The 26,467-nt window shown below is 49.7% G+C and overlaps 1 protein-coding gene across 1 annotated transcript in view; it reads right to left on the bottom strand.

Annotated features, from left to right (window-relative positions):
* LOC115323663 overlaps positions 1-26,467 on the bottom strand; it is a 59,983-nt gene that overhangs the window by 8,474 nt on the left and 25,042 nt on the right. Inside the window, exons 2-6 of the mRNA XM_042292896.1 lie at positions 4,556-4,767; positions 1,050-1,139; positions 904-960; positions 602-631; positions 81-155 (exon numbers count right to left, since the gene is read on the bottom strand). Of these exons, the coding sequence (XP_042148830.1) occupies positions 81-155; positions 602-631; positions 904-960; positions 1,050-1,139; positions 4,556-4,767 (464 nt within the window). The remainder of the gene's footprint in view (positions 1-80; positions 156-601; positions 632-903; positions 961-1,049; positions 1,140-4,555; positions 4,768-26,467) is intronic.

Genomic DNA, 26,467 nt, shown 5'->3' with positions numbered 1-26,467 from the left:
AAGCGGGTTAAATATACAACTTTCCTATGTCAGTCTAGATTATCTGTGAATCATTGGAAAGAGCCGACTGTGAAACTTACGAGATGTAGGAGCCCGACTTTCCTTGGACCACCCCTTACTGGATGGAGGGTCTGGGGCCCTGCGCTTGGGAGGGGCTGGAGAAAAGTATCACAATTTACTTTCCACATGGGCAATTATGGCTTGGCCAGAGTGCCCCTTTTCTTTCTAAAATCTTAGACAACTTTTATCTACTCGTTTAGAATGCAATGCAATGCAAAAGGCATGAACCCCCCCCCCCCCCTTTTTTTTTTCTTGCTGCCATACTGCCAAAATGGAACATCAGAAAGGTTTAGGCGTGATTGTAAAACAAACTCTCTTTAATTTCATAAATTATTGTTTGCTTATACTCACATAAAAGAGGAGTTTTGCATCCACGAGCATCTTTCAAATAACAAAATCTTAAAATCCCAATTCAAATTAGCTGTTTTCTAAAGTCAAATGGAGGAATCACTTTTTACAGTTCTAGATAAATTTGAACCTTCATGAATAACGTGTAGATTCTCATGTGTAAAACATGTGGAAATAAAGCAAGGACACTTACCCCTTGCACAGGCACCTCCCGGGCCAGTAGCTGCAAAATCAATGTCAAGTGTAAATACATTGTCAGTGTCTCTCGCAAGGTAAAAAAATATGAAATACAGTGCAGTCCACTTATAACGATATTGAGAAAACCGCAAAATCCAATCGTTATAGCCGATTATCGTTATATCTGGATCAAATCAAATCTAAAAAAATAGCGATCAAATCTAAAAAATTTGATCGCTATAAGCGATATATCGTTATATCTGGTATCGTTATAAGTGGATTACACTGTATATTTTTCTTTACTGTAGGCTAACTCACGTGGAATGGGCACTGAGAGACGCAGAGGAGCGTCGGCCGTGTTGTCTTTCCCAGTGGCTAGAACAGACATATTATCAGAATAAAATTAGGTTAAACAAAGAACCATTTCTTCTGCTGAAAATGTTAAATTGCTATGATCAACATACCTCCATCATCGGGCTCCCCGACATCTGTGCTTTCCAAGCACGAGTTCTCGAGATCCTCGGTGGCCTTCCTTTTGGCCTTCTTGTATGTTTCTTTAAGAGAAAGCAAATTGATACAGACCCACTAATTATTTAGCTCGTGCAAAACCTGGTTTACAATACTGCAATGCCAACCCATAACAGAGCAAAAAATCACTAAAACCAATTTACAATTTTCTAGATATGGTTCCTTTCACAGCCTACAATACCAAAAGGATATATTATTGTAGTGTTCTGCCGGGAAACTGGCATTTGGGGGCAATGCCTGATAGCAGCACTCTTTCAAGATCAGCATTTGTAAAGGCTTCAAATACTTTTTTTTAGGTACAGCACAGTGTGGTGTCTGCTGCTAGCATGAGAAGCGCACTGTTGCTTGCATCATTCTTAAATTTAATGCAAAGGCCCCATATGCAGTCATGGTCAGAAGAAATGCAAAACATCTGCAGCTGCACAATCAGTTGTCGCGATTCCACAAACATCTATACAGAGCAAAATTAACTATGGCTCAAAAAGCAGCAATGCCGAGAGAATAAACACCCATGACTGAAGCACTTAGTAGTGTATTGGGGTTTATGTGTTTAGAAAATGACTGAGAGAATAAGACGAGAGCTCACAGGGACGTCGGAACACTGAACTCTGGTTGGAATGATTAGTGGTAGAAATAAAGCTAGCTGTTTTTATCTCCACTGCACTCATCAAACAGGTTTGAATTTGAAAGCCCAATGCCGGACGCTGGCATTCCCATTCTGATGTGTTCGACGAGTGCAGTTGAGACAAAGATAGCTAGCTTTAGACCTACGCATCAATCATTCCAACCAGAGTTCAGCGTTTTGACATCCCCATCCAACCTCGTCTTCTCCTCTCACTCAGGTTTTCGCCGCATAAGGTGACACTTTCATTTGTAGGGCGAGTGCAACTTTGAAATGGCGTGCACTAGGAGTAGCCGAAGCAACTTTAGCTGCTGCTTGCGAGCTTCAAATCTGTCCATTGTATGTAAAGCCCCATTCACGCACTTGCATTTGACTACGAATGAATGAGACACGATCAGCTTTTAGCCTCTTGCGACTGCCTACGACCGGCTGCCATTGCTGGACTGCCGGTCATAGGCCTTCGCAAGAAGCTTAAAAAATCAGTCTTGTCTCAGTCGGTCCTAGTCAAATGCATCTGTGTGTTAACGGGTTTTCATAAGACCTATAAGCGGGAACATGTAAACGTGTGTCACTCAATACAGACATGGCAACCTAGCAAGTGCTACGCTCCCTTTCGTGCGTGTGCAGTGCAAGACTACGGCTTTTTGAAGAACAGAGATACTCCAGGCTCACGCTCGTTTCCTACACTGGCTGCTGACAGTGCTATGGCAACTGTGAGGGAAAACGTGCACGTAAAAGCGCTGCTCTATCGCCACATGATACATATTTTTGACTATGAAATTTCAATTGCAATCATACTCCCAGAGAGCTCGCATTTCATTACCAGTCAAGTTTCTGATGCTGCTGTCAGGTTCGATGGGCTAGCTCAACACCATCTAAAATAATCAAAGCACCTGCACTAGCATTTCGCAGTCATCACAGTGAGATCGAGCACTGAAACAGATCAAGTGCTGCATCTTTCATGTCATTGTGATAATGCTCCGAGCTACTCTTTCCTTTCTGTTATCACAAGTCATATGATTTGTTTCATCTGTCTATATTTATGGTTGCACCAATAAATGGGGGATTCTTGGTCACTCCCGAATGGCTCTCTGGTTGTCTGACCTGTCTGAGACGTCATCTTTGATCGTGTCTGCGGGTTTGTCGGGCTGTGAAGGCTCTGGTGCTGGACGAGGATTCCAGTCTACGTCCGGCAGTAAGACCAGGGACGTAGTCCCTGGTCTTACTGCCGGACGTAGACTGGAATCAGCAGTCATATGATCAATTAGTGAAAATTACTCAAAGCAGTCATATGATCAATTAGTGAAAAGACGGTGAGAGTGCAGGCGAGCTGGTGGTAGCTAATCATGTCGTATTGCACCTGAGACTGCGGTGGAAGAAATCGGAAGAACTTTCAGTAGAAGGAACGTTCTCTGTGTCTGTTTGAGACGTTCTCTCTGATTGAGACGTTCTCTGTGTCTGTTCCTTCTACTGAAAGTTCTTCCGATTTCTTCCACCGCAGTCTCAGGTGCAATACGACATGATATGATCAATACAAGCTTGCCGTCGTCTGTCAACAAACCATTGGAATGCTACGTTTTTGGCGTCGATGTGTGTCCCCATGCTCTTTTCTATGTTGCAATTTTTGCTTCTATGGCCTCCTGGCAGAGTCAGACTACTTTAGCAGCCTAAGCAAAATTAACTAGGCTTGTTTCACTGCATGTGGCGATTCATTCCGCGTAGACGCCGCAGAATGGACGCTAAAGCCTGATTCGCAGGATGAGATTCTGCTTGCTATTTTCAGTCATTACGTCGCTCCAGCTGCAAAAGCATGAACTGTAGCGGAGATGGTTGACGTTGATACGAAAAATTGCAAGCAGAATCAGTCCAAGTGAATGAGACATAACAAGTCGGTGACGGCAACTAATAACAATTATCAACATCTTGTATCTACTGTTTACACTGAGCCTGCTTACCTTGACCAACCTTCAAAATTAAAGGTCTTTTGAAGGCCTGCGCTTACTCCATATTGCAATTACCAGGTCAATGTTTTCGCTACGGGCCGCTGTCATTTGAACGAGCAGGAACGTTTGGAAGAGCAGACAACGGTTTGAACGATCAGGCAGCCGTCCGAACTTGAAGACACACTAAACATAGTCCGCGGGTGGTCCAAACAACTTGGCCGTTTTTTCACATTCATGTTGGAACAAAACAAATGAATTCGATGGCCATAAGTATCCGCCAATTCAACTCAAAGTGCTTTCTGTACAAGCAATCGTGGTCCAATGCCATCTGGTTTTCCTTTTCACTAGCCCTGTCCATGTTTTTGGATGAACCAAGCAGGCAGAAAACTCATGAATACTGATCTGCAAACCTTTCGCAACTGTTTTGGTACAGCCTCAGTTGCTGCGTTTTGACGAGAAGGCAAGTTTTTGCCTGGTTTCTTCTAAAACAACACAGGCATGCACGCCCCGCATGGTGACTTCCACCCACAGCCCCAGACCGGAAGTGTGCCTAACGCACCACCACCGCACCATGACATAACAGAGCTGAATTTGTGTATATATATAGACAAAGTTTTCGGGATCAAATTGGGTAAATACTAGATAAACCTTTGTCTTATTAATGTGGCCAGCTTACATTATGGACAATCTTAGGAAGGAACGGAGGTGTCCATATTAACGAGGCATCCCTGTATATGCAAACTACACTCTCAGTCCAGATCTAAACATTGTTTACCTTTAGATATACTACATGATCATATCAATGACTAATGCCCCTAGGTATGTGCAAAGATTTCACAACTTGAAGCCACGAGGGAATCATACAAACACCACTTACTGCAATAGGAGAACACCCGCACAGGGTGGAGGGGCCACTCCTCTTCATTCCCAGGTGGGGCCTGAGATTGGGCCAGTTTTATCACTGATGCCGGTGGCACGTTTTTTGGCCAGGAACACATCGTCTTGTCAGCATTGAGCCAGGCCGTCGGAACAGCGGCCACGCTGTCATCCCCGACAAACTCAACCGCACAAAAAGGGCGGTTTTCCTTTCTGTAATGAATATGACATTTTCGTTACTGCAAGGCAAAGCCACAGCTGATTAGCAATGGGTAATAATTCAAGATTAGGGCCGTGCTGCTGAGAAAGGGAGGATGGGCCTAAGAGGACGCGGAATAAGTTGATGAGGGCTCACTCGCGTGGAACTGAAGATGGACGGTTTCTGCGGCCCAGCAGACCCGCCAATAATGAAAGACGTCCGACTCCGTCAAAGGTTTGAGCATGACTGACCTATGATCACGGGCAAGCGCTCGCAATGCACGGGCTCAAGTGCAAGCCCGTGTAAGTGGCACACCGAGTTCGTGGTGTGCCGCACTATTTATTTTTAAATACTGCACAATGTACCTTGGGTTTAACAAAGCGACTAAGAATGAGATAGAGTTCCTGAGGGCCGGCAATCAGAGCATTTTATTGGGGAAAAAAAATGAGAGAAAAATCAGATTTCTTTTCTTACCTATGCCTGTTAAATGAAATGTCACAAATGTTTTTGTTTTTTTCCTAAATTCACACAAAAAGGTGTGCATACTGACCCCCAAAAAAAAGAAGAGTTTCATATTTTTGTTGTAACTTACGATTAAATTAAGTTTGCTGTTTGATATTAAAAAAAATGCATTAATTTACTGATCTCTATGACAATTGTTAGATCACGCTTCTCCACTCCGCGAATGCAGCCACCAGACGGCCATCATGTACCAACGGGATGTTGACCAGTTAAAGCGTTTTAAAGGGATACTTCAACGAAATTTGAAATATACCCGTCGTGTTCACAAATAGGCTGAATATGATCCACAATATCCGTAAATGACAATAAAACGTCTGTATTCTGAGCCTGATGGCTGTGTTTTTCGTTATAAACGGCCCACTCTGGCAAGTGCTCGGAGAGCAGCCAGCGGAGAGCACATGGCCTCCGCCGCAATCGTGACGTAGTTTGTCTCGAGACGAGCAAAGCTGCGTCAAGGCTGACATCGAGAAGATGTCCTAGACGTTCCAGCCACGGAGGCGGCTGCTTTTATACGAATTTTGAGTGACGGGTCAATCTTCTATAATCTTGTAGAGGAACAATAGCGGCATTTTGGGACACACAAAATATATTCTCGGGGAGGCGTTAGCAGCAGCCACCGGGCGCTCTTTGCTAATCGTTTAACTCGTTTTCAAATTCCTTTTGTGTCTTTTTCAACAAGAGATTGGTGCGTCTGATGGGATACTGCTTCCTTGAACACGAATAGACCAAGAAATAAGCGCCGAAATTTCGTTGTAGTATCCCTTTAAGAGGCTGGGCGGCAGTGTGCTAAAAGACACGTTTTCGGCTTAATAGCAATCATTCGCTGAATTTTTTTTTCCTTGTGTACTTGGTAATAGGTGCCTTTGAGAACACATAGAAATCTTTATGAAAACATAGCACGGCATAAAAAAGTCACAACTCATTGAATGCATGTCTTGCGGCGGGATCAAAGAACATGCCTTGGAATGCTGAAGTGCTGCATCTCCACCCTTGCACACTTGGGCATACTGAACAAGCATTGAAATCGTGTAGATGATGCTGAAGGTCTGTCGTGTATGATGATTTATGTGCCTCTGAAGCAGCGTTTTACTTTACTCTGAAGACTGTATTTGTAACTTGCAGCACTCGTGGGCCAGCAATTAGTTGATTTTGTGCCGACAGAACACAGCGGCGGAGGAGATCGTTCTTTTCCTCCGGGACATTTCTAGCAACCAAATCTGTGGAAGGGAATAGAAATTTATCTTTCTCGATTCCCCCATCTCCCACTTCCGACACCCCTGATAGCATAGCTCAAAAGCGTCAATGTGATTTGTAACCCATACATAACTGTGCTGCTCTGTTTTCAGGTGACATGAGTAATTCGGATCCATACGAGTACATTTTAAACACTGCCGATAGCGCATGATAGCAACCACTCATAGTGCAACCAAACAGAACTGCTGGACTATCCAGAGATCTGCGAGTGATATGTATGCGGCAAAGACATGTAAAAAGCGACACACCTTCAAAACCTTCCCGAATGGTTAACACATTCACACGACGTCTACTTTTTATCAGTGTCCAAGCGTGCGAAGGCAAGGACGTAGCATTTCGGCGTGCCAAGGCATGTCCTCTGATCATGTCATGAGACTTGCATTTGACGAGTTCTGCCTTTTTCCTGCAATGCTGCACTTTCGTAAAACTGTCCACATGCTCTTGAAGATAACATAGTCACCACAGGGTTTTAGAAAATTTTTTGTCGAATGATGGCAAACAAGAATGTGTTTTCCAGCACGGATGCCATCTAGCCTAATGCTCAAAAGGCTGACTTCCTGTGGGCACAAGATGGCAAATACAAAGCTTTCGGTGGCCGCACTCATGCTGCAGCGACCAAGCATTGTCTACTGGTGATAAGCGTACTGATCAGCACTGATCAGAGCACCAAGCACTGAACAGTGCGACCAAGTAGGGCATTACAGAGTCACATCTTCGCGCTAACTTACCACTTCGGAGCATGCAAAACTTATTCTTAATATTTATTTAGGCTGACAACTGTACGGATACTACCCATTCAGCCCGCTTCAGACGGGGCAACTTTTCAAGCACTTTCGGGGTTGCTGGCGGGTTGTTTCATAGCTTTCCCTAGATCGACACGAATTGCTGAAATCGGGTTCGGCCCCTGTAACGAGTGGGCTAAAGCGCACACCCAGCTCGACGCGCGTGGAGCGAAAGCTCACGCTGCAGAATCCAGGGATCCTGAGTTCGAGCCCCACCCCTGCCCATTTCGATTTGGATGAGCATCGTACCAGCGTGCGGTCGTGTATCACTACTGCGTGGTGCACGCTAAAGACCCCACGCTAGCGGTGTACAGCACTGGCTAAATTGCTCATCTACAGCAAGTGACTTGTCGCAACTTTAAATTGCTGACCAACTACTGGCTGTATTCACCAATGTTTGTTTGCAAACAAGCTCGCTGCCGCCCACTATCGGCGGACCCCTGCGCGCTTCCGGTTTTCCTCTTCTTTTCCTCTTGCCACACATCCTGAACAAAAGCTAAGGGCGCAAACGAGCTGGTGGTGGAGTTTGTCCGTCCCTTTTTGTCCCAGTCTCGGGGTTTTTGTCGAAATGTTTAACCACACATCCTTTTGTTATTTGTACTACGTTCTACAAAGCGCAGGTTCTTACAAACCTATTAGAGGTACCTCTCCGAAGGAAAATCTTATTTTCCGATCGCTGCGTGTTACTGAAGAAATAAATACACTACCGGAAGTCTACTGGGGCACCAAATACTGTGGCGCCCTCGTGGTACTAACTCCCACCGAATGCGGTGAATAAATATCCCCGTAACCCAATTTGCTTTTTTTTTATGATAACTGACGACTTGGTTCTGGTTTGAAATGGATCGCTTTTGGAAATGAACTGTTTCAGAAAGATGAGTTTGTATTTTTAACGCAATTTAAAGATATAAAAACATGTTTTTAGCATGTAACTGTGCGTCTAAATAGTGCAAGGAAAATAAAATTTCCTGATGATGATGGCAAGTCGTAGCAATTCGGCTGCTGCGTGCGAATGCGGGAGGTCCGTGCTGCTGGTGTTGCGACGTAAAGTTGCTGGGCGAAATTGCACGCGCACTAGGTGAAATAGCACGCGCACTTGATGTCATTGAGTGCGCGTGCAATTGTACTGCATCTTTATACAACCGCGTTCGCAACCGCTTTGCGAACGCGGATCCGCTTTCAGTGTGAATGAGCGGTGAAGCGGGCCTTAACCGCTCATTCACACTGGAAGCGGATCCGCGTTCGCAAAGCGGTTGCGAAGGCGGTTGTATAAAGATTCAGTACAATTGCACGCGCGCTCGAGGACATCGAGTGCGCGTGCAATTGTACTGGATCTTTATACAACCGCGTTTGCAACCGCTTTGCGAACGCGGATCCGCTTCCAGTGTGAATGAGCGGTAAGGGCGGTTTAGACACTTGCGTTTGAGTGCGTTTGACTGCGTTGCGTCGAGAACGGAAAGCGAATCACCGGCTCATCTGTGCTTCGTATGAAGCGCGGATTCCAATTCAAGGAATCATCTTAGCACGCGATATAAGCAGCAGGGATGTCCTGGTTTCTCGCTGCCGCAACGCAGTCAAACGCAGTCAAACGCAACTGTCTGAACCAGGCTTTAGGGTGTTTTGGTAGACCGTACGCTTTCCGGTAGCGTGCCCAGAGATAGCGTGCCCAACCCATGCTTCAAAATGACGGCACGAGCTCCCCCTAGCAAAGCGGAGCTCGAGCGTACGGTACTTCACGAGTAATAGCGGGATAACTGAGCGCGCGAGCTTCTCAACGAGCGTCGCTCGAGCAGCAACATCGTTGTGCGCTCAAGAGACGAAGATGCACGGAACGCGGTGACGCACACACTGCGCCGTCTCAATCACACTTCGACAAACTCTTGTGCTCTCTGCTCTGTCAGTACGCCCAATCGCATAGTTCCGCATTAAAACTTCAGCCGTGCTCGAAAGTCAAGTAATAAAGGGGTCACTTACCCGGGCTGCCAGGACATCGTCGACGTTGAGTTTGTTGCGTCGTTGCAGCAAAAAGAGAATTACACCGCTCGAAATAATCAATACGAAAAACGAAAGTACTAAAAAAATAAATCCCTAAATCTAAGAAATCAAAATACAAAAATAAAAACCTGCTCACTACGGAACCTCGTGCTCAGAAGACACGGGGACACAACACGAAATAATCGTTACAAAAACGATAGTCGATAGTACTAAAAAAAAAACCTTAACCTACGAAATCTAAATACAAAACAAAGAAAAGCTGCTCAGTGCAAAACCTCGTGCCCGAAAGGAGACACGGGGACACAATACGAAATAATCGATAAAAAAAAAAAAAAAAAAAAACTAAATTTACGAAACTTAAATAATACGAACCAAAGAAAAGTGCTCAATACGGAACCTCGTGCTCGGAAGAAAACACGGGGACACAGATGAAGAATACAATTACACAAAACGAAATAATCTATATAAAAACTAACGTAATCTACGAAATCTAAATAATATTAAACAAAGAAAATGCGCTGCTCGGTGCGGTACGTCGTGCTCGGAAGAAGACTCGGGAGGCACGGGGACAGACCTGTAGAATCACGGAAACCGAGGGAGAAAAGGGACCTAGGGATGTAGGGAAACAATCGTAAATTGCGTTGGGCGATAACTCGCGCCATCTGGCAAAAAACAAAAAAAATATTAGGTGTCGTTGATTAGTGGGCGAGCATTGTTTTCTCGCACCGCTCGCACCGTGCGAGCTGCCTAGCATCTGGTGGCCGCGTTAACCAGGGGCGGATCCAGGGGGGGGGGGCGACGGGGCCGGCCACCCCCCAGACAGTCTACTCCCCCCTCCCCTTTCCCCTCATCTAGGAAGGCAATTTTACCTAGTTGAACCCCCCCGGTGCGCAGACGAAAGAATGGGAGAATAGTATCCTTACAAATTTTTTGCCCCCCCCCCCCCCCAAAAGGGAGTTCTGGATCCACCCCTGTTGTTAACAAGCACAACGCAAAGTTTGAATTGATCAAATTCAAACGCGAACACATCGAGGGGCGTGAAAAAAAATATTGTTTTGCACATTTCACTGTTGAATGCAGGTCTTGCTACTAGTTCAGACATTTGCGTCGGTTGCGGGCATAGCGCAGCGAACGTCGATTGAGGCAACCTGGACAACCATATGACTCGTGATTACTTCACGAAGCTACTTTATTCTCAACGGCGAACCAACGCCTCTACCATTGCAGTCATTTCAATAGCACTGAACATGACTGTCAAAACTAGGCATAAGAGGCAGGGTCTAGGACCATTCGTCAGAAGCCCATAAGAGGCAGGGTCTAGGACCATTCGTCAAAAGCCCATTCGCCGACAGACAACTGGTAGACGGACAATTCCTCGAATAAGACAGTTCGCACTAGGCGAATTAGTCGAACGGGAAACTTGTTGAAGCGGCCCGTTCATGTGAAAAATATTCGTCGAAAGAACTACAACAATGTTGGAGTGATGAGCCTATAGCCGGTGACAGGTCAAGAACGAAGCGGAAGCTCCTCCCACCCCTTTCCTCTTTAGTGGAGCGAATGGTGGAGGGGAGGTCGCCTCCTCTGCAGCGTTCGATCTACAAAGTGGGAAGAGGTGGGGGGAGCGTCTATCCGGTGAGCTTAATTGTCCGGTGAGTTCCTGTCTGGGATTCGAGATCTTCTATGCTCAATGGCACTGCTTTGATGCCATTTTATTGAGAGAAACCGAAGATGTATCACAGCCGAAATTAGAACTGCTGAGGTACCCAGCGGATTGTATTGTCATAGGTTAGCACACTTTAGCACATGGCAGCCATTCTGCTTAAACAAAGCCCAGGGATCCTGCGCTCAAGCCTCACCCATATGACAAATTCAGGCTTTTGTAACGAGAGACAAATAGCCTTATGTGGAGTTTGGTGGTTCACTAAGTTCACAAAGCTCACGGTCTCGGGTTTTAAGACGGCTGGGAGCATTTTTGACTACGAACGTGCTATAGTCTATTGTTATTGTGTTTTTATTGAGGCAAAGCTCACTGTTTTGAGGTTTTGCTAGGAGTGGTCACTAGCCACTGTTTTTGGAACTTGTAAGGGAGCACCCGAGAAACAAGAACAGTGTTTTTCGGCCTGGATAAATTAAATATTCACCGCGAAAAGCTCAAACTTCACGAGAATGTGATGCAAGCGGTTGGGATAGAACGCGGAAGTTTGAAAACGTTACGATATCTGAATAAAAAAAATGACAGAGAAAATAAATTTCTCTACGAGCCGACACGTCCACCTAAGCCTAATATCGTAAAAACAGAATTTGACATTGCGGACGATTTTGGGACTCATATCAAAGAAAAAAAAAAACAACAAAAAAACTTGTCAATGAAAGAGAATATTGTTTTCGTTCTTGGTGAGAAGGTTTTTTTTTTCCCCGCTGGAAATAGATGCCACAGCTGGCGCCCACATATTAGGCTTATGTGACCCGATCCAAGCAATGTTATGTTGTCAAACTTCCGCGTTATATCCCAACCGCTAGCGTACATTCTCGTGGAGTTTGAGCTTTCTGTGATTTATAGTTTATTTACCTGGGCTGAAAAACACGGTCCTTTGGCTTACGTGATAAAGCAAGCAATCATGTCATCGGTGCATCTTTTCAAGCGAAGTGCTCACGTTCGCTTGTGCCCCACTCACTGATAGTACAGCCATAGGTACAACCTCGGTACAATACTGATAAAGCTGGTGGCTCGAGCGTGTGGCTCCAACTTGGGGTTCATTCTCACGTCCTCTAACGAAAGTGAGACAATATAAATTAAAAAAAAGTGATTTTCACGTGCTCCCGCTAGCAACTTCTACACCGGCAGGGAGTTCTTTCACGCTCGAGGCTCGCGAAACGCCCGATTGCTATCGAAGGTAGGAAGCTCGCACTGGAGCGACCGCGTAGCCAGGACGGCCACCCACCCCAAGGCCCAAAGTCAGGGTTGAAGGACCCTGCTGCGTAGCGATGGAATTACGACCGATTTAATAAACCACTTCTTTAACGTAGACGCTGTAAGCACCCGATAGAGCAGCACCGCTTGCTCGACATTGAGTTGCTCATGCTCTTGTAAAATTATGTGCAAGACAGAAGCTTTAATTTTACTATAGGAAAACGACGAAAAATTCTGTAGCTGTTGTGCCCAGATGTCACCGTTCAGGAGGAATCTCAAGAAGGGCATAAGCGGCACAGCTGGTACAGCGGCACAGGCTACTCGTGGCTGGTGGTGGCTCTGTCTTGGCTTTACTCGGTTGGAGGCACCTATACGTGATCAGATGCTCACTACAGTGATCAGTGGCTCACTACAATGCCTCGTTGTCAGCCGCTCGCGGCCAAGCCTCTCGAGTACTGTATGTTCTGAACTCTTTCCTTCAGGTGCCTTCCCGCGCCCCCGACCCTTCGTCTTTTCCGCAGGCCCACGCAGGCCCTGCGCTCCTTTTATTTTACGGGCGACCGCTTTTCTTTTTATTTACTTGACTCGTTTGTTCCCCTCACCAAGCTGATCAGCATGAGTTCGAGGTGGAAAAAGCCACGAACACTGCGAAAGGAATTTGATGAAATCGCAAGTAGGATTGCGGCCGCAAACGCTACGGCCGCCGCCGGAAGGTCCACCGCCGACGCCGCTTCAAGCGACTCTTCAAGGGACGCAACAAGCAGCGCTTCAAGCGATGACGAACCTTGCCCCGGCTCTTGTGGAAGCAGCACAACTGACGGAAGTGGAGCTGACCCTGCGACAGGCTGCGACCAGCAGACGCGCTTGCATCTGAAGACGAGCCATGCAACGCAAGTTTCGAGGTCAGCGGAGCTACCTCGGAAGACTGTCCGCGCACGGCCACGGAGGAACTGGCTATCTTAGCGCGTCGTTTCAACTTCACACATGAAGCAGTGAATGAGACCGCTGCTGCGTTAAGGGGACTCGGCCACGACGTCCCTAAAGATGCCCGAACTATTCTCGGCACCGAGAGGAAGGCCCCGCTAGAGCAGGATGGAACTTTTATTCATTTTGGGTTGAAGAAAGGTATCGAGCAAGCCCTGCAAGGGAAAACAGTGCCACAGGAGCTTCTCCTCCAAGCAAACATTGATGGGCTCCCTCTTTATAAGAGTTCAAACATTGGCTTTTGGCCAATCCTTTGTCGCCTGACAAACTGTGGTGAAAGCACCCCTTTTGCTGTCAGTATGTTTTGCGACAGCGGCAAGCCTCCAGACCTCTCAAGTTTTCTTGACCCCTTCTTGAAGGAAATTCAAGAGATGACAGCCAACGGCTTCGTTTACAAAGGTTCGTGCCTAACCGTCCATTTAACAGCCGTCATATGCGATGCTCCTGCAAGGAGCTTTGTTAAGAAGGTCAAGGGCCATACTGGGTATCATGGCTGTGAGAGGTGCTGCCAGAAGGGTCGGCACATTGAGGGAAGGATGACATTCCCGGAACTTGAAGCACCAAAACGAACTGACAAGTCATTTCGTGACCAAGAGGACCCATTGCACCACGTGGGTGACTCGCCGTTCACTCTGCTGAAAAATGATATAATTTCACTTTTCCCCCTAGACTACATGCATCTAGTGTGTCTAGGTGTGATGCGCCGCCTGCATAAACGTGGGTTAGGGGGCGTGGATCGTTGAGAACCACTCAGAAAGAAAAACTCAACAGAAGACTAAAGTCGTGTGCCAAAGTATTCCCCCGACACTTCCAACGGAAGCCCAGAGGTGTGGAAGAGGTCGACCGGTGGAAGGCAACAGAATTCCGGACCTTCCTCTTGTATGTTGGACCTGTTGTTCTGAGGGGCCTGCTTCCAGATCACCAGTACGAACATTTTCTCTTTTTGTATGTGGCCATAAGAATTCATGCATCACCAGCTCACCACGTTGAGCATAACGCCTATGCCAGAGACCTGCTTCGTTTTTTTGTGCAGGAGTATGGCACCGTAGGACTTTACGGAGCACGGTTTTTAAGTTACAATGTACACACATTGAGCCACCTTGCCGAGGAGTGCCTTGTCCATGGACCGCTTGACGCATTTAGTGCATTCCCTTTCGAAAGTTTTCTCGGAAAACTCAAGTCCCTGCTGCGAACACATAGCAACCCTTTGGCGCAAGTTAGCCGCAGGCTTTCTGAACATGCGGGAGCAACATGCTTCTCTGTTGCAAAACGAGTCACCCACACCATCAACAAAGGAGGCTGCTACCTGATCAGGAAATCCCCAGTCATCGTTTTAGAGGTGTCTCAAAGCACGTGCGAAGTCGCTTCATTAACAAATGCTAGGAAGTTTTTCGATGTTCCGATGAAATCATCTGCCCTAGACATTTTTAGAACCGATGGCCAGGACACTACAGTCAAGAGATTGCAGATCTCAGATGTTTATGGGTCCCAACAGTGTCTTCTTTTGCCCTCCAAGTCCGGCCATGTTGCCTTTCCACTCCTCCATATGCAGTAACTCCTTATATTTCCCTCGTTTGTTGTTTTCGGCTGGCCAAACCTCTCTGCCGGACATTTGCTGAAACCTGTCATAGAGGCTGTAGTCGGCTGTCTTGGTGGCTGCTTGGAAGTTCTTTCCCGGCAACACGTGCGTGGTTGTTGATCAGTGTGTGGGGGTGCAAGCTGCTTTCCAGCGGACATGGCTGTCTCCTCTTTTCTCAAGTCCAGACTGGTGCGTGGAACTGAGTGTTCGGCCTGTTCTGCTGCAACATTTGGCTGGCCGGAACCTTCTGCCGGACATTTGCTGAAACTTGTCGTAGAGGCTGTCGTCGGCTGTCCTGGTGGCTGCTTGGAAGTTCTTTCCCAGCAACGCGTGCGTGGTTGTTGATCAGTGTGTGTGGGTACAAGCTGCTTTCCTGCGGACATGGCTGTCTCCCCTTTTCTTGAGTCTGTACTGGTGCGTGGAACTGAGTGTTTGGCTTGTTCGGCTGCGACATTTGGCTGGCCAGAACTTTCTGCCGGACATTTGCTGAAACCTGTCGTAGAGGCTGTCGCCGGCTGTCTTGGTGGCTGCTTGGAAGTTCTTTCCCGGCAACGCATGCGTGGTTGTTTATCAGTGTGTGGGGGTACAAGCTGCTTTCCTGCGACATGGCTGTCTCCTTTTTTCTCGAGTCTGTACTGGTGCGTGGAACTGAGTGTTCGGCCTGTTCGGCCTGTTCGGCTGCGACATTTGGCTGGCCAGAACTTTCTGCCGGACATTTGCTGAAACCTGTCGTAGAGGCTGTCGTCGGCTGTCTTGGTGGCTGCTTGGAAGTTCTTTCCCAGCAACGCGTGCGTTGTTGCTGATCAGTGTGTGTGAGTGCAAGCTGTTTTCCTGCGGACATGGCTGTCTCCTCTTTCCTCAAGTCCGTACTGGTGCGTGGAACTGAGTGTTCGGCCTGTTCGGCTGCGACATTTGGCTGGCCGGAACTTTCTGCCGTACATTTGCTGAAACTTGTCGTAGAGGCTGTCGTCGGCTGTCTTGGTGGCTGCTTGGAAGTTCTCTCCCAGCAACGCGTGCATTGTTGCTGATCAGTGTGTGGGGGCGCAAGCTGCTTTCCTGCTGATATGGCTGTCTCCTCTTTTCTGGAGTCCGTACTGGTGCTTGGAACTGAGTGTTCGGCTTGTTCGGCTGCGACATTTCGCTGGCCAGAACTTTCTGCCGGACATTTGCTGAAACCTGTCGTAGAGGCTGTCGTCGGCTGTCTTGGTGGCTGCTTGCAAGTTCTTTCCCAGCAACGCGTGCGTGGTTGTTGATCAGTGTGTGGGGGTGCAAGCTGCTTTCCTGCGGACATGGCTGTCTCCTCTTTTCTCAAGTCCGTACTGGTGCGTGGAACTGAGTTTTCGGCCTGTTCTGCTGCGACATTTGGCTGGCCGGAACTTTCTGCCGGACATTTGCTGAAACTTGTCGTAGAGGCTGTCGTCGGCTGTCTTGGTGGCTGCTTGGAAGTTCTCTCCCAGCAACGCGTGCATTGTTGCTGATCAGTGTGTGGGGGTGCAAGCTGCTTTCCTGCTGATATGGCTGTCTCCTCTTTTCTGGAGTCCGTACTGGTGCGTGGAACTGAGTGTTCGGCCTGTTCGGCTACGACATTTGGCTGGCCAGAACTTTCTGCCGGACATTTGCTGAAACCTGTCATAGAGGCTGTCGTCGGCTGTCTTGGTGGCTGCTTGGAAGTTCTTTCCCAGCAACGTGTGCGTGGTTGTTGATCAGTGTGTGGGGGTGCCAGCTGCTTTCCTGCTGATATGGCTGTCTCCTCTTTTCTGGAGTCCGTACTGGTGCGTGGAACTGAGTGTTCGGCCTGTTCGGCTGCGACATTTGGCTGGCCAGAACTTTCTGCCGGACATTTGCTGAAATTGTCATAGAGGCTGTCGTCGGCTGTCTTGGTGGCTGCTTGGAAGTTCTTTCCCAGCAACGTGTGCGTGGTTGTTGATCAGTGTGTGGGGGTGCAAGCTGCTTTCCTGCTGATATGGCTGTCTCCTCTTTTCTGGAGTCCGTACTGGTGCGTGGAACTGAGTGTTCGGCCTGTTCGGCTGCGACATTTGGCTGGCCGGAACTTTCTGCCGGACATTTGCTGAAACTTGCCGTAGAGGCTGTCGTCGGCTGTCTTGGTGGCTGCTTGGAAGTTCTTTCCCGGCAACGCGTGCGTGGTTGTTGATCAGTGTGTGGGGGTACAAGCTGCTTTTCTGCGGACATGGCTGTCTCCCCTTTTCTCGAGTCTGTACTGGTGCGTGGAACTGAGTGTTCGGCTTGTTCGGCTGCGACATTTCGCTGGCCAGAACTTTCTGCCGGACGTTTGCTGAAACCTGTCGTAGAGGCAGTCGTCGGCTGTCTTGGTGGCTGCTTGCAAGTTCTTTCCCAGCAACGCGTGCGTGGTTGTTGATCAGTGTGTGGGGGTGCAAGCTGCTTTCCTGCGGACATGGCTGTCTCCTCTTTTCTCAAGTCCGTACTGGTGCGTGGAACTGAGTGTTCGGCCTGTTCTGCTGCGACATTTGGCTGGCCGGAACTTTCTGCCGGACATTTGCTGAAACTTGTCGTAGAGGCTGTCGTCGGCTGTCTTGGTGGCTGCTTGGAAGTTCTCTCCCAGCAACGCGTGCATTGTTGCTGATCAGTGTGTGGGGGCGCAAGCTGCTTTCCTGCTGATATGGCTGTCTCCTCTTTTCTGGAGTCCGTACTGGTGCGTGGAACTGAGTGTTCGGCCTGTTCGGCTACGACATTTGGCTGGCCAGAACTTTCTGCCGGACATTTGCTGAAACCAGTCATAGAGGCTGTCGTCGGCTCTCTTGGTGGCTGCTTGGAAGTTCTTTCCCAGCAACGTGTGCGTGGTTGTTGATCAGTGTGTGGGGGTGCAAGCTGCTTTCCTGCTCATATGGCTGTCTCCTCTTTTCTGGAGTCCGTACTGGTGCGTGGAATTGAGTGTTCGGCCTGTTCGGCTGCGACATTTGGCTGGCCAGAACTTTCTGCCGGACATTTGCTGAAACCTGTCGTAGAGGCTGTCGTCGGCTGTCTTGGTGGCTGCTTGGAATTTCTTTCCCGGCAATATGTGCGTGGTTGTTGATCAGTGTGTGGGGGTGCAAGCTGCTTTCCTGCTGATATGGCTGTCTCCTCTTTTCTGGAGTCCGTACTGGTGAGTGGAACTGAGTGTTCGGCCTGTTCGGCTGCGACATTTGGCTGGCCAGAACTTTCTGCCGGACATTTGCTGAAACCTGTCATAGAGGCTGTCGTCGGCTGTCTTGGTGGCTGCTTGGAAGTTCTTTCCCAGCAACGTGTGCGTGGTTGTTGATCAGTGTGTGGGGGTACAAGCTGCTTTCCTGCTCATATGGCTGTCTCCTCTTTTCTGGACTCCGTACTGGTGCCTGGAATTGAGTGTTCGGCCTGTTCGGCTACGACATTTGGCTGGCCAGAACTTTCTGCCGGACATTTGCTGAAACCTGTCGTAGAGGCTGTCGTCGGCTGTCTTGGTGGCTGCTTGGAATTTCTTTCCCGGCAATATGTGCGTGGTTGTTGATCAGTGTGTGGGGGTGCAAGCTGCTTTCCTGCTGATATGGCTGTCTCCTCTTTTCTGGAGTCCGTACTGGTGCGTGGAACTGAGTGTTCGGCCTGTTCGGCTACGACATTTGGCTGGCCAGAACTTTCTGCCGGACATTTGCTGAAACCTGTCATAGAGGCTGTCGTCGGCTGTCTTGGTGGCTGCTTGGAAGTTCTTTCCCAGCAACGTGTGCGTGGTTGTTGATCAGTGTGTGGGGGTGCAAGCTGCTTTCCTGCTCATATGGCTGTCTCCTCTTTTCTGGAGTCCGTACTGGTGCGTGGAATTGAGTGTTCGGCCTGTTCGGCTACGACATTTGGCTGGCCAGAACTTTCTGCCGGACATTTGCTGAAACCTGTCGTAGAGGCTGTCGTCGGCTGTCTTGGTGGCTGCTTGGAATTTCTTTCCCGGCAATATGTGCGTGGTTGTTGATCAGTGTGTGGGGGTGCAAGCTGCTTTCCTGCTGATATGGCTGTCTCCTCTTTTCTGGAGTCCGTACTGGTGAGTGGAACTGAGTGTTCGGCCTGTTCGGCTGCGACATTTGGCTGGCCAGAACTTTCTGCCGGACATTTGCTGAAACTTGTCGTAGAGGCTGCCGTCGGCTGTCTTGGTGGCTGCTTGGAAGTTCTTTCCCGGCAATATGTGCGTGGTTGTTGATCAGTGTGTGCGAGTGCAAGCTGCTTTCGTGTGGACATGGCTGTCTCCTCTTTTCTCGAGTCCGTACTGGTGCATGGAACTGAGTGTTCGGCCTGTTCGGCTGTGACATTTGGCTGGCCGGAACGTTCTGCCGGACATTTCCTGAAACCTGTCGTAGAGGCTGTCGTCGGCTGTCTTGGTGGCTGCTTGGAAGTTCTTTCCCAGCAACGCGTGCATTGTTGCTGATCAGTGTGTGTGAGTGCAAGCTGCTTTCCTGCGGACATGGCTGTCTCCTCTTTTCTCAAGTCCGTACTGGTGCGTGGAACTGAGTGTTCGGCCTGTTCGGCTGCGACATTTGGCTGGCCGGAACTTTCTGCCGGACATCTGCTGAAACCTGTCGTAGAGGCTGTCGTCGGCTGTCTTGATGGCTGCTTGGAAGTTCTTTCCCAGCAACGCGTGCATTGTTGCTGATCAGTGTGTGTGAGTGCAAGCTGCTTTCCTGCGGACACGGCTGTCTCCTCTTTTCTCAAGTCCGTACTGGTGCGTGGAACTGAGTGTTCGGCCTGTTCGGCCTCGACATTTGGCTGGCCGGAACTTTCTGCAGGACATTTGCTAAAACCTGTCGTAGAGGCTGTCGTCGGCTGTCTTGGTGGCTGCTTGGAAGTTCTTTCCCAGCAACGCGTGCATTGTTTCTGATCAGTGTGTGTGAGTGCAAGCTGCTTTCCTGCGGACATGGCTGTCTCCTCTTTTCTCAAGTCCGTACTGGTGCTTTGAACTGAGTGTTCGGCCTCTTCGGCCTCGATATTTGGCTGGCCGGAACTTTCTGCCGGACATTTGCTAAAACCTGTCGTAGAGGATGTCGTCGGCGGTCTTGGTGGCAGCTTGGAAGTTCTTTCCCAGCAACGCGTGCGTGGTTGTTGATCAGTGTGTGGGGGTGCAAGCTGCTTTCGTGTGGACATGGCTTTCTCCTCTTTTCTGGAGTTTGTACTGGTGCGTGGAACTGAGTGTTCGGCCTGTTCGGCTGCGACATTTGGCTGGCCAGAACTTTCTGCCGGGCATTTGCTGAAACCTGTCATAGAGGCTGTCGTCGGCTGTCTTGGTGGCTGCTTGGAAGTTCTTTCCCAGCAACGTGTGCGTGGTTGTTGATCAGTGTGTGGGGGTGCAAGCTGCTTTCCTGCTGATATGGCTGTCTCCTCTTTTCTGGAGTCCGTACTGGTGCGTGGAACTGAGTGTTCGGTCTGTTCGGCTGCGACATTTGGCTGGCCAGAACTTTCTGCCGGACATTTGCTGAAACCTGTCATAGAGGCCTTCGTCGGCTGTCTTGGTGGCTGCTTGGAAGTTCTTTCCCAGCAACGTGTGCGTGGTTGTTGATCAGTGTGTGGGGGTGCAAGCTGCTTTCCTGCTGATATGGCTGTCTCCTCTTTTCTGGAGTCCGTACTGGTGCGTGGAACTGAGTGTTCGGCCTGTTCGGCTGCGACATTTGGCTGGCCGGAACTTTCTGCCGGACATTTGCTGAAACCTGTCGTAGAGGCTGTCGTCGGCTGTCTTGGTGGCTGCTTGGAAGTTCTTTCCCGGCAATATGTGCGTGGTTGTTGATCAGTGTGTGGGGGTGCAAGCTGCTTTCCTGCTGACATGGCTGTCTCCTCTTTTCTCGAGTCCGTACTGGTGCATGGAACTGAGTGTTCGGCCTGTTCGGCTGCGACATTTGGCTGGCCAGAACTTTCTGCTGGACATTTGCTGAAACTTGTCGTAGAGGCTGTCGTCGGCTGTCTTGGTGGCTGCTTGGAAGTTCTTTCCCAGCAACGCGTGCATTGTTGCTGATCAGTGTGTGGGGGTGCAAGCTGCTTTCCTGCTGACATGGCTGTCTCCTCTTTTCTCGAGTCCGTACTGGTGCATGGAACTGAGTGTTCGGCCTGTTCGGCTGCGACATTTGGCTGGCCAGAACTTTCTGCCGGACATCTGCTGAAACCTGTCGTAGAGGCTGTCGTCGGCTGTCTTGATGGCTGCTTGGAAGTTCTTTCCCAGCAACGCGTGCATTGTTGCTGATCAGTGTGTGTGAGTGCAAGCTGCTTTCCTGCGGACACGGCTGTCTCCTCTTTTCTCAAGTCCGTACTGGTGCGTGGAACTGAGTGTTCGGCCTGTTCGGCCTCGACATTTGGCTGGCCGGAACTTTCTGCAGGACATTTGCTAAAACCTGTCGTAGAGGCTGTCGTCGGCTGTCTTGGTGGCTGCTTGGAAGTTCTTTCCCAGCAACGCGTGCATTGTTTCTGATCAGTGTGTGTGAGTGCAAGCTGCTTTCCTGCGGACATGGCTGTCTCCTCTTTTCTCAAGTCCGTACTGGTGCTTTGAACTGAGTGTTCGGCCTCTTCGGCCTCGATATTTGGCTGGCCGGAACTTTCTGCCGGACATTTGCTAAAACCTGTCGTAGAGGATGTCGTCGGCGGTCTTGGTGGCAGCTTGGAAGTTCTTTCCCAGCAACGCGTGCGTGGTTGTTGATCAGTGTGTGGGGGTGCAAGCTGCTTTCGTGTGGACATGGCTTTCTCCTCTTTTCTGGAGTTTGTACTGGTGCGTGGAACTGAGTGTTCGGCCTGTTCGGCTGCGACATTTGGCTGGCCAGAACTTTCTGCCGGGCATTTGCTGAAACCTGTCATAGAGGCTGTCGTCGGCTGTCTTGGTGGCTGCTTGGAAGTTCTTTCCCAGCAACGTGTGCGTGGTTGTTGATCAGTGTGTGGGGGTGCAAGCTGCTTTCCTGCTGATATGGCTGTCTCCTCTTTTCTGGAGTCCGTACTGGTGCGTGGAACTGAGTGTTCGGTCTGTTCGGCTGCGACATTTGGCTGGCCAGAACTTTCTGCCGGACATTTGCTGAAACCTGTCATAGAGGCCTTCGTCGGCTGTCTTGGTGGCTGCTTGGAAGTTCTTTCCCAGCAACGTGTGCGTGGTTGTTGATCAGTGTGTGGGGGTGCAAGCTGCTTTCCTGCTGATATGGCTGTTTCCTCTTTTCTGGAGTCCGTACTGGTGCGTGGAACTGAGTGTTCGGCCTGTTCGGCTGCGACATTTGGCTGGCCGGAACTTTCTGCCGGACATTTGCTGAAACCTGTCGTAGAGGCTGTCGTCGGCTGTCTTGGTGGCTGCTTGGAAGTTCTTTCCCGGCAATATGTGCGTGGTTGTTGATCAGTGTGTGGGGGCGCAAGCTGCTTTCCTGCTGACATGGCTGTCTCCTCTTTTCTCGAGTCCGTACTGGTGCATGGAACTGAGTGTTCGGCCTGTTCGGCTGCGACATTTGGCTGGCCAGAACTTTCTGCTGGACATTTGCTGAAACTTGTCGTAGAGGCTGTCGTCGGCTGTCTTGGTGGCTGCTTGGAAGTTCTTTCCCGGCAATATGTGCGTGGTTGTTGATCAGTGTGTGGGGGTGCAAGCTGCTTTCCTGCTGATATGGCTGTCTCCTCTTTTCTCGAGTCCGTACTGGTGCATGGAACTGAGTGTTCGGCCTGTTCGGCTGCGACATTTGGCTGGCCAGAACTTTCTGCTGGACATTTGCTGAAACTTGTCGTAGAGGCTGTCGTCGGCTGTCTTGGTGGCTGCTTGGAAGTTCTTTCCCGGCAATATGTGCGTGGTTGTTGATCAGTGTGGGGGGGTGCAAGCTGCTTTCCTGCTGATATGGCTGTCTCCTCTTTTCTCGAGTCCGTACTGGTGCATGGAACTGAGTGTTCGCCTGTTCGGCTGCGACATTTGGCTGGCCGGAACTTTCTGCCGGACATTTGCTGAAACCTGTCGTAGAGGCTGTCGTCGGCTGTCTTGGTGGCTGCTTGGAAGTTCTTTCCCAGCAACGCGTGCATTGTTGCTGATCAGTGTGTGTGAGTGCAAGCTGCTTTCCTGCGGACATGGCTGTCTCCTCTTTTCTCAAGTCCGTACTGGTGCGTGGAACTGAGTGTTCGGCCTGTTCGGCTGCGACATTTGCTGGCCGGAACTTTCTGCCGGACATCTGCTGAAACCTGTCGTAGAGGCTGTCGTCGGCTGTCTTGGTGGCTGCTTGGAAGTTCTTTCCCAGCAACGCGTGCATTGTTGCAGATCAGTGTGTGGGGGTGCAAGCTCCTTTCGTGTGGACATGGCTTTCTCCTCTTTTCTGGAGTTTGTACTGGTGCGTGGAACTGAGTGTTCGGCCTGTTCGGCTGCGACATTTGGCTGGCCGGAACTTTCTGCCGGACATTTGCTGAAACCTGTCGTGGAGGCTGTCGTCGGCTGTCTTGGTGGCTGCTTGGAAGTTCTTTCCCAGCAACGCGTGCATTGTTGCTGATCAGTGTGTGTGAGTGCAAGCTGCTTTCCTGCGGACATTGCTGTCTCCTCTTTTCTCAACTCCGTACTGGTGCGTGGAACTGAGTGTTCGGCCTGTTCGGCTGCGACATTTGGCTGGCCGGAACTTTCTGCCGGACATCTGCTGAAACCTGTCGTAGAGGCTGTCGTCGGCTGTCTTGGTCGCTGCTCGGAAGTTCTTTCCCAGCAACGGGTGCGTGGTTGTTGATCAGTGTGTGGGTGTGCAAGCTGCTTTCCTGCTGACATGGCTGTCTCCTCTTTTCTGGAGTCCGTACTGGTGTGTGGAACCGAGTGTTCGGCCTGTTCGGCTGCGACATTTGGCTGGCCAGAACTTTCTGCCGGACATTTGCTGAAACCTGTCGTAGAGGCTGTCGTCGGTGGTCTTGGTGGCAGCTTGGAAGTTCTTTCCCAGCAACTCGTGCGTGGTTGTTGATCAGTGTGTGGGGGTGCAAGCTGCTTTCCTGCTGACATGGCTGTCTCCTCTTTTCTGGAGTCCGTAGTGGTGCGTGGAACTGAGTGTTCGGCCTGTTCGGCTGCGACATTTGGCTGCCCAGAACTTTATGCCGGACATTTGCTGAAACTTGTCGTAGAGGCTGTCGTCGGCTGTCTTGGTGGCTGCTTGGAAGTTGTTTCCCGGCAATATGGGCGTGGTTGTTGATCAGTGTGTGTGAGTGCAAGCTGCTTTCCTGCGGACATGGCTGTCTCCTCTTTTCTCAAGTCCGTACTGGTGCGTGGAACTGAGTGTTCGGCCTGTTCGGCTGCGACATTTGGCTGGCCGGAATTTTCTGGCGGACATTTGCTGAAACCTGTCGTAGAGGCTGTCGTCGGCTCTCTTGGTGGCTGCTTGGAAGTTCTCTCCCGGCAACGCGTGCGTGGTTGTTGATCAGTGTGTGGGGGTACAAGCTGCTTTTGTGCGGACATGGCTGGCTCCTCTTTTCTGGAGTCCGTGCTGGTGCGTGGAACTGAGTGTTAGGCCTGTTCGGCTGCGACATTTGGCTGGCCAGAACTTTCTGCCGGACATTTGCTGAAACCTGTCATAGAGGCTGTCGTCGGCTGTCTTGGCGGCTGCTTGGAAGTTCTTTCCCGGCAACGCGTGCGTGGTTGTTGATCAGTGTGTGGGTGTGCAAGCTGCTTTCATGCGGACATGACTGTCTCCTCTTTCCTCTGTGTGGAACTGAGTGTTGGGCCTGTTTGGCTGCAACATTTGGCTGGCAAGAACTTCCTGGTGGACATGTCCGCCAGGAAGAAAGAAAGGCCGAAGACGTAATCACGAAAAAGCAACGTGAACATAATGAGTGACGGCCTACTTTTCTCAAACTGGCGTTGTTCATAATTACTGCTAGACTGAGTTCCATGCACCGGACCGGTGCGTGGAACCGAGTCTTCGGAATAGTTATCTTTGATTTTTGGTTAAAGCAAGAAGTTCCTGCTGGACATTTCTCCTTTTTTGCGAAAAGTGTTGCGAGTTGCGTTGCACTGGTCTGGGGGCTGTGGAAATAAATGTTTTCACACAAACATGAGTTTGTTGTGTTGTTCATACAGCAGCAAAGTATTGTTTTGTGGCAATGACTGACTTTTTGGCAACAGAGAATTGGCTAAATTACCACATCATATGTTCATTTCAGTGCCCTGCATGAAGCTGTCAAGTATGTTTGCGTTCTGCCGCACGTCATTATCAGTCAGTCCTTGTTGCGGTGGCTCTCGTGGCAGTGGTTGAATTTCAATTGGTCTTTGCCAAGTGCCTTCTGCGATTTCTCCTACTGTCTTTGAGCAGTACGTCTTTGGAAAATGAACCTTCTGGAAGCCTAAGTTTCTGGATGTCTTTCTAAATTACTTAATTTGAAGGTTTGAAGTTGCAAAACATTGCGTCTGTCTGTGCCTTCACAAAGTTCTTTTCATGTTGTACCTATATAATATCTTCAACCTTTAAGCTCTTAATTATATGTTTGTATACGTCTGATATTGCAAAGTTGATTTCTAAGTAAGAGCTTCCAATTAGCACCTAAGAACAGATGCGTAGTGGCCATTCTAATTCATGAATCGCATGTATGCGAGTTGCGAGCGACGATACGGGCGACGGCACAAGCTACGTGAGTCAGCGACGAGCGACGGAGATTTTTCACTGTCGCTTGTCGCGTCGTTCGGTTTTTAGATCTCTAGAAAACGTAGCTCATCGCCTTGGTCGCTCGCTGCCAGAGCTTTCATGCGGTTTGCTTTGCCGCGCGACTGACCGAGCAACAGCGAAGCGGGTCGCCGTCACTTGTCGCTCGTGAAATCGCTTACATGCGTCGGGACGCGAGCCTCGCCCGTGCGCCGGCCCGGGTCACTTCGAGTTCACTGTGCCGGGTGTCCGACGGCGGTCGCCGAGCCTGGCTGAGCGCAGTGGACGGGAAGTTCGACTCATGTGCCGGTGACCACTGGCGACGGTCGTGGCGGTGAGACCATGGGCTCGGTGTAGTAAGTACATACGCGTCAAGGCTGAACCCCTTGTAAGCGGTTCAGCGAGCGACGGAGATTTCCCACGGACGCTCGTCGCGTCGCTCGGTTCTGGATTTCTAGACAACGCTCATCGCTTTGGTGGTCGCTTGCTCCCGTCGCTTTCATGCTGTTTGCCTCGTCGAGCGACTGATCGACCGACAGCGGGTCCTCGTCGCCCTCCTTCGTTGCTTGCCAAATCGAGGTTTCTGTCGCTCGTGCGTCGTTGGACGGTTGGATTCTGAATGTCTAGAAAACATCGCGAATCAAAACTTATGCGACGGGAGCAAGCGACCACTACGGATCCAGAACCGAGCGACGCCACGAGCGACAGTGAAAAATATCCGTCGCTTGTTTGCGCTATTGCTTGGTAAAGTACTCAATCGGTGGCTATCTACACTGGTTGTCTCGGACCAAGTGAAAACAAGGAACACCAAGGAAGGCCTTGCCTTGAACCTATCTTAATGTTGGCTTCCGGTTGTCGTCCCTGGTCGGCTCGGACCAAGAAAAAACAGGGAACGCCAAGAAAATTCATTCCCTGGGAGGTCCGAGAAATTTTAGGGCCAGGCAATACAATGAAGCGCCACTGAACCTTCAACGCTGGCGGCCGTCTGGCTACATTGGTCTGCTCGGACCACGGAAAAACAAGGAACGCCAAGGAAAGCGCTTCCCTAGCAGTTCCTTGGAATTCACGGGCCCAGAAATAGCAGCGAAGTGCCAGGCTGGCAGTTTACCGAATTCACTG

This window comes from Ixodes scapularis, unplaced genomic scaffold (assembly GCF_016920785.2).
Source record: "Ixodes scapularis isolate PalLabHiFi unplaced genomic scaffold, ASM1692078v2 PGA_scaffold3__209_contigs__length_174095766, whole genome shotgun sequence".
NCBI classification, from domain to species: domain Eukaryota; kingdom Metazoa; phylum Arthropoda; class Arachnida; order Ixodida; family Ixodidae; genus Ixodes; species Ixodes scapularis.
Note: the sequence above shows the minus strand (reverse complement) of the source record. Positions and strands in the feature narration are given on the sequence as shown.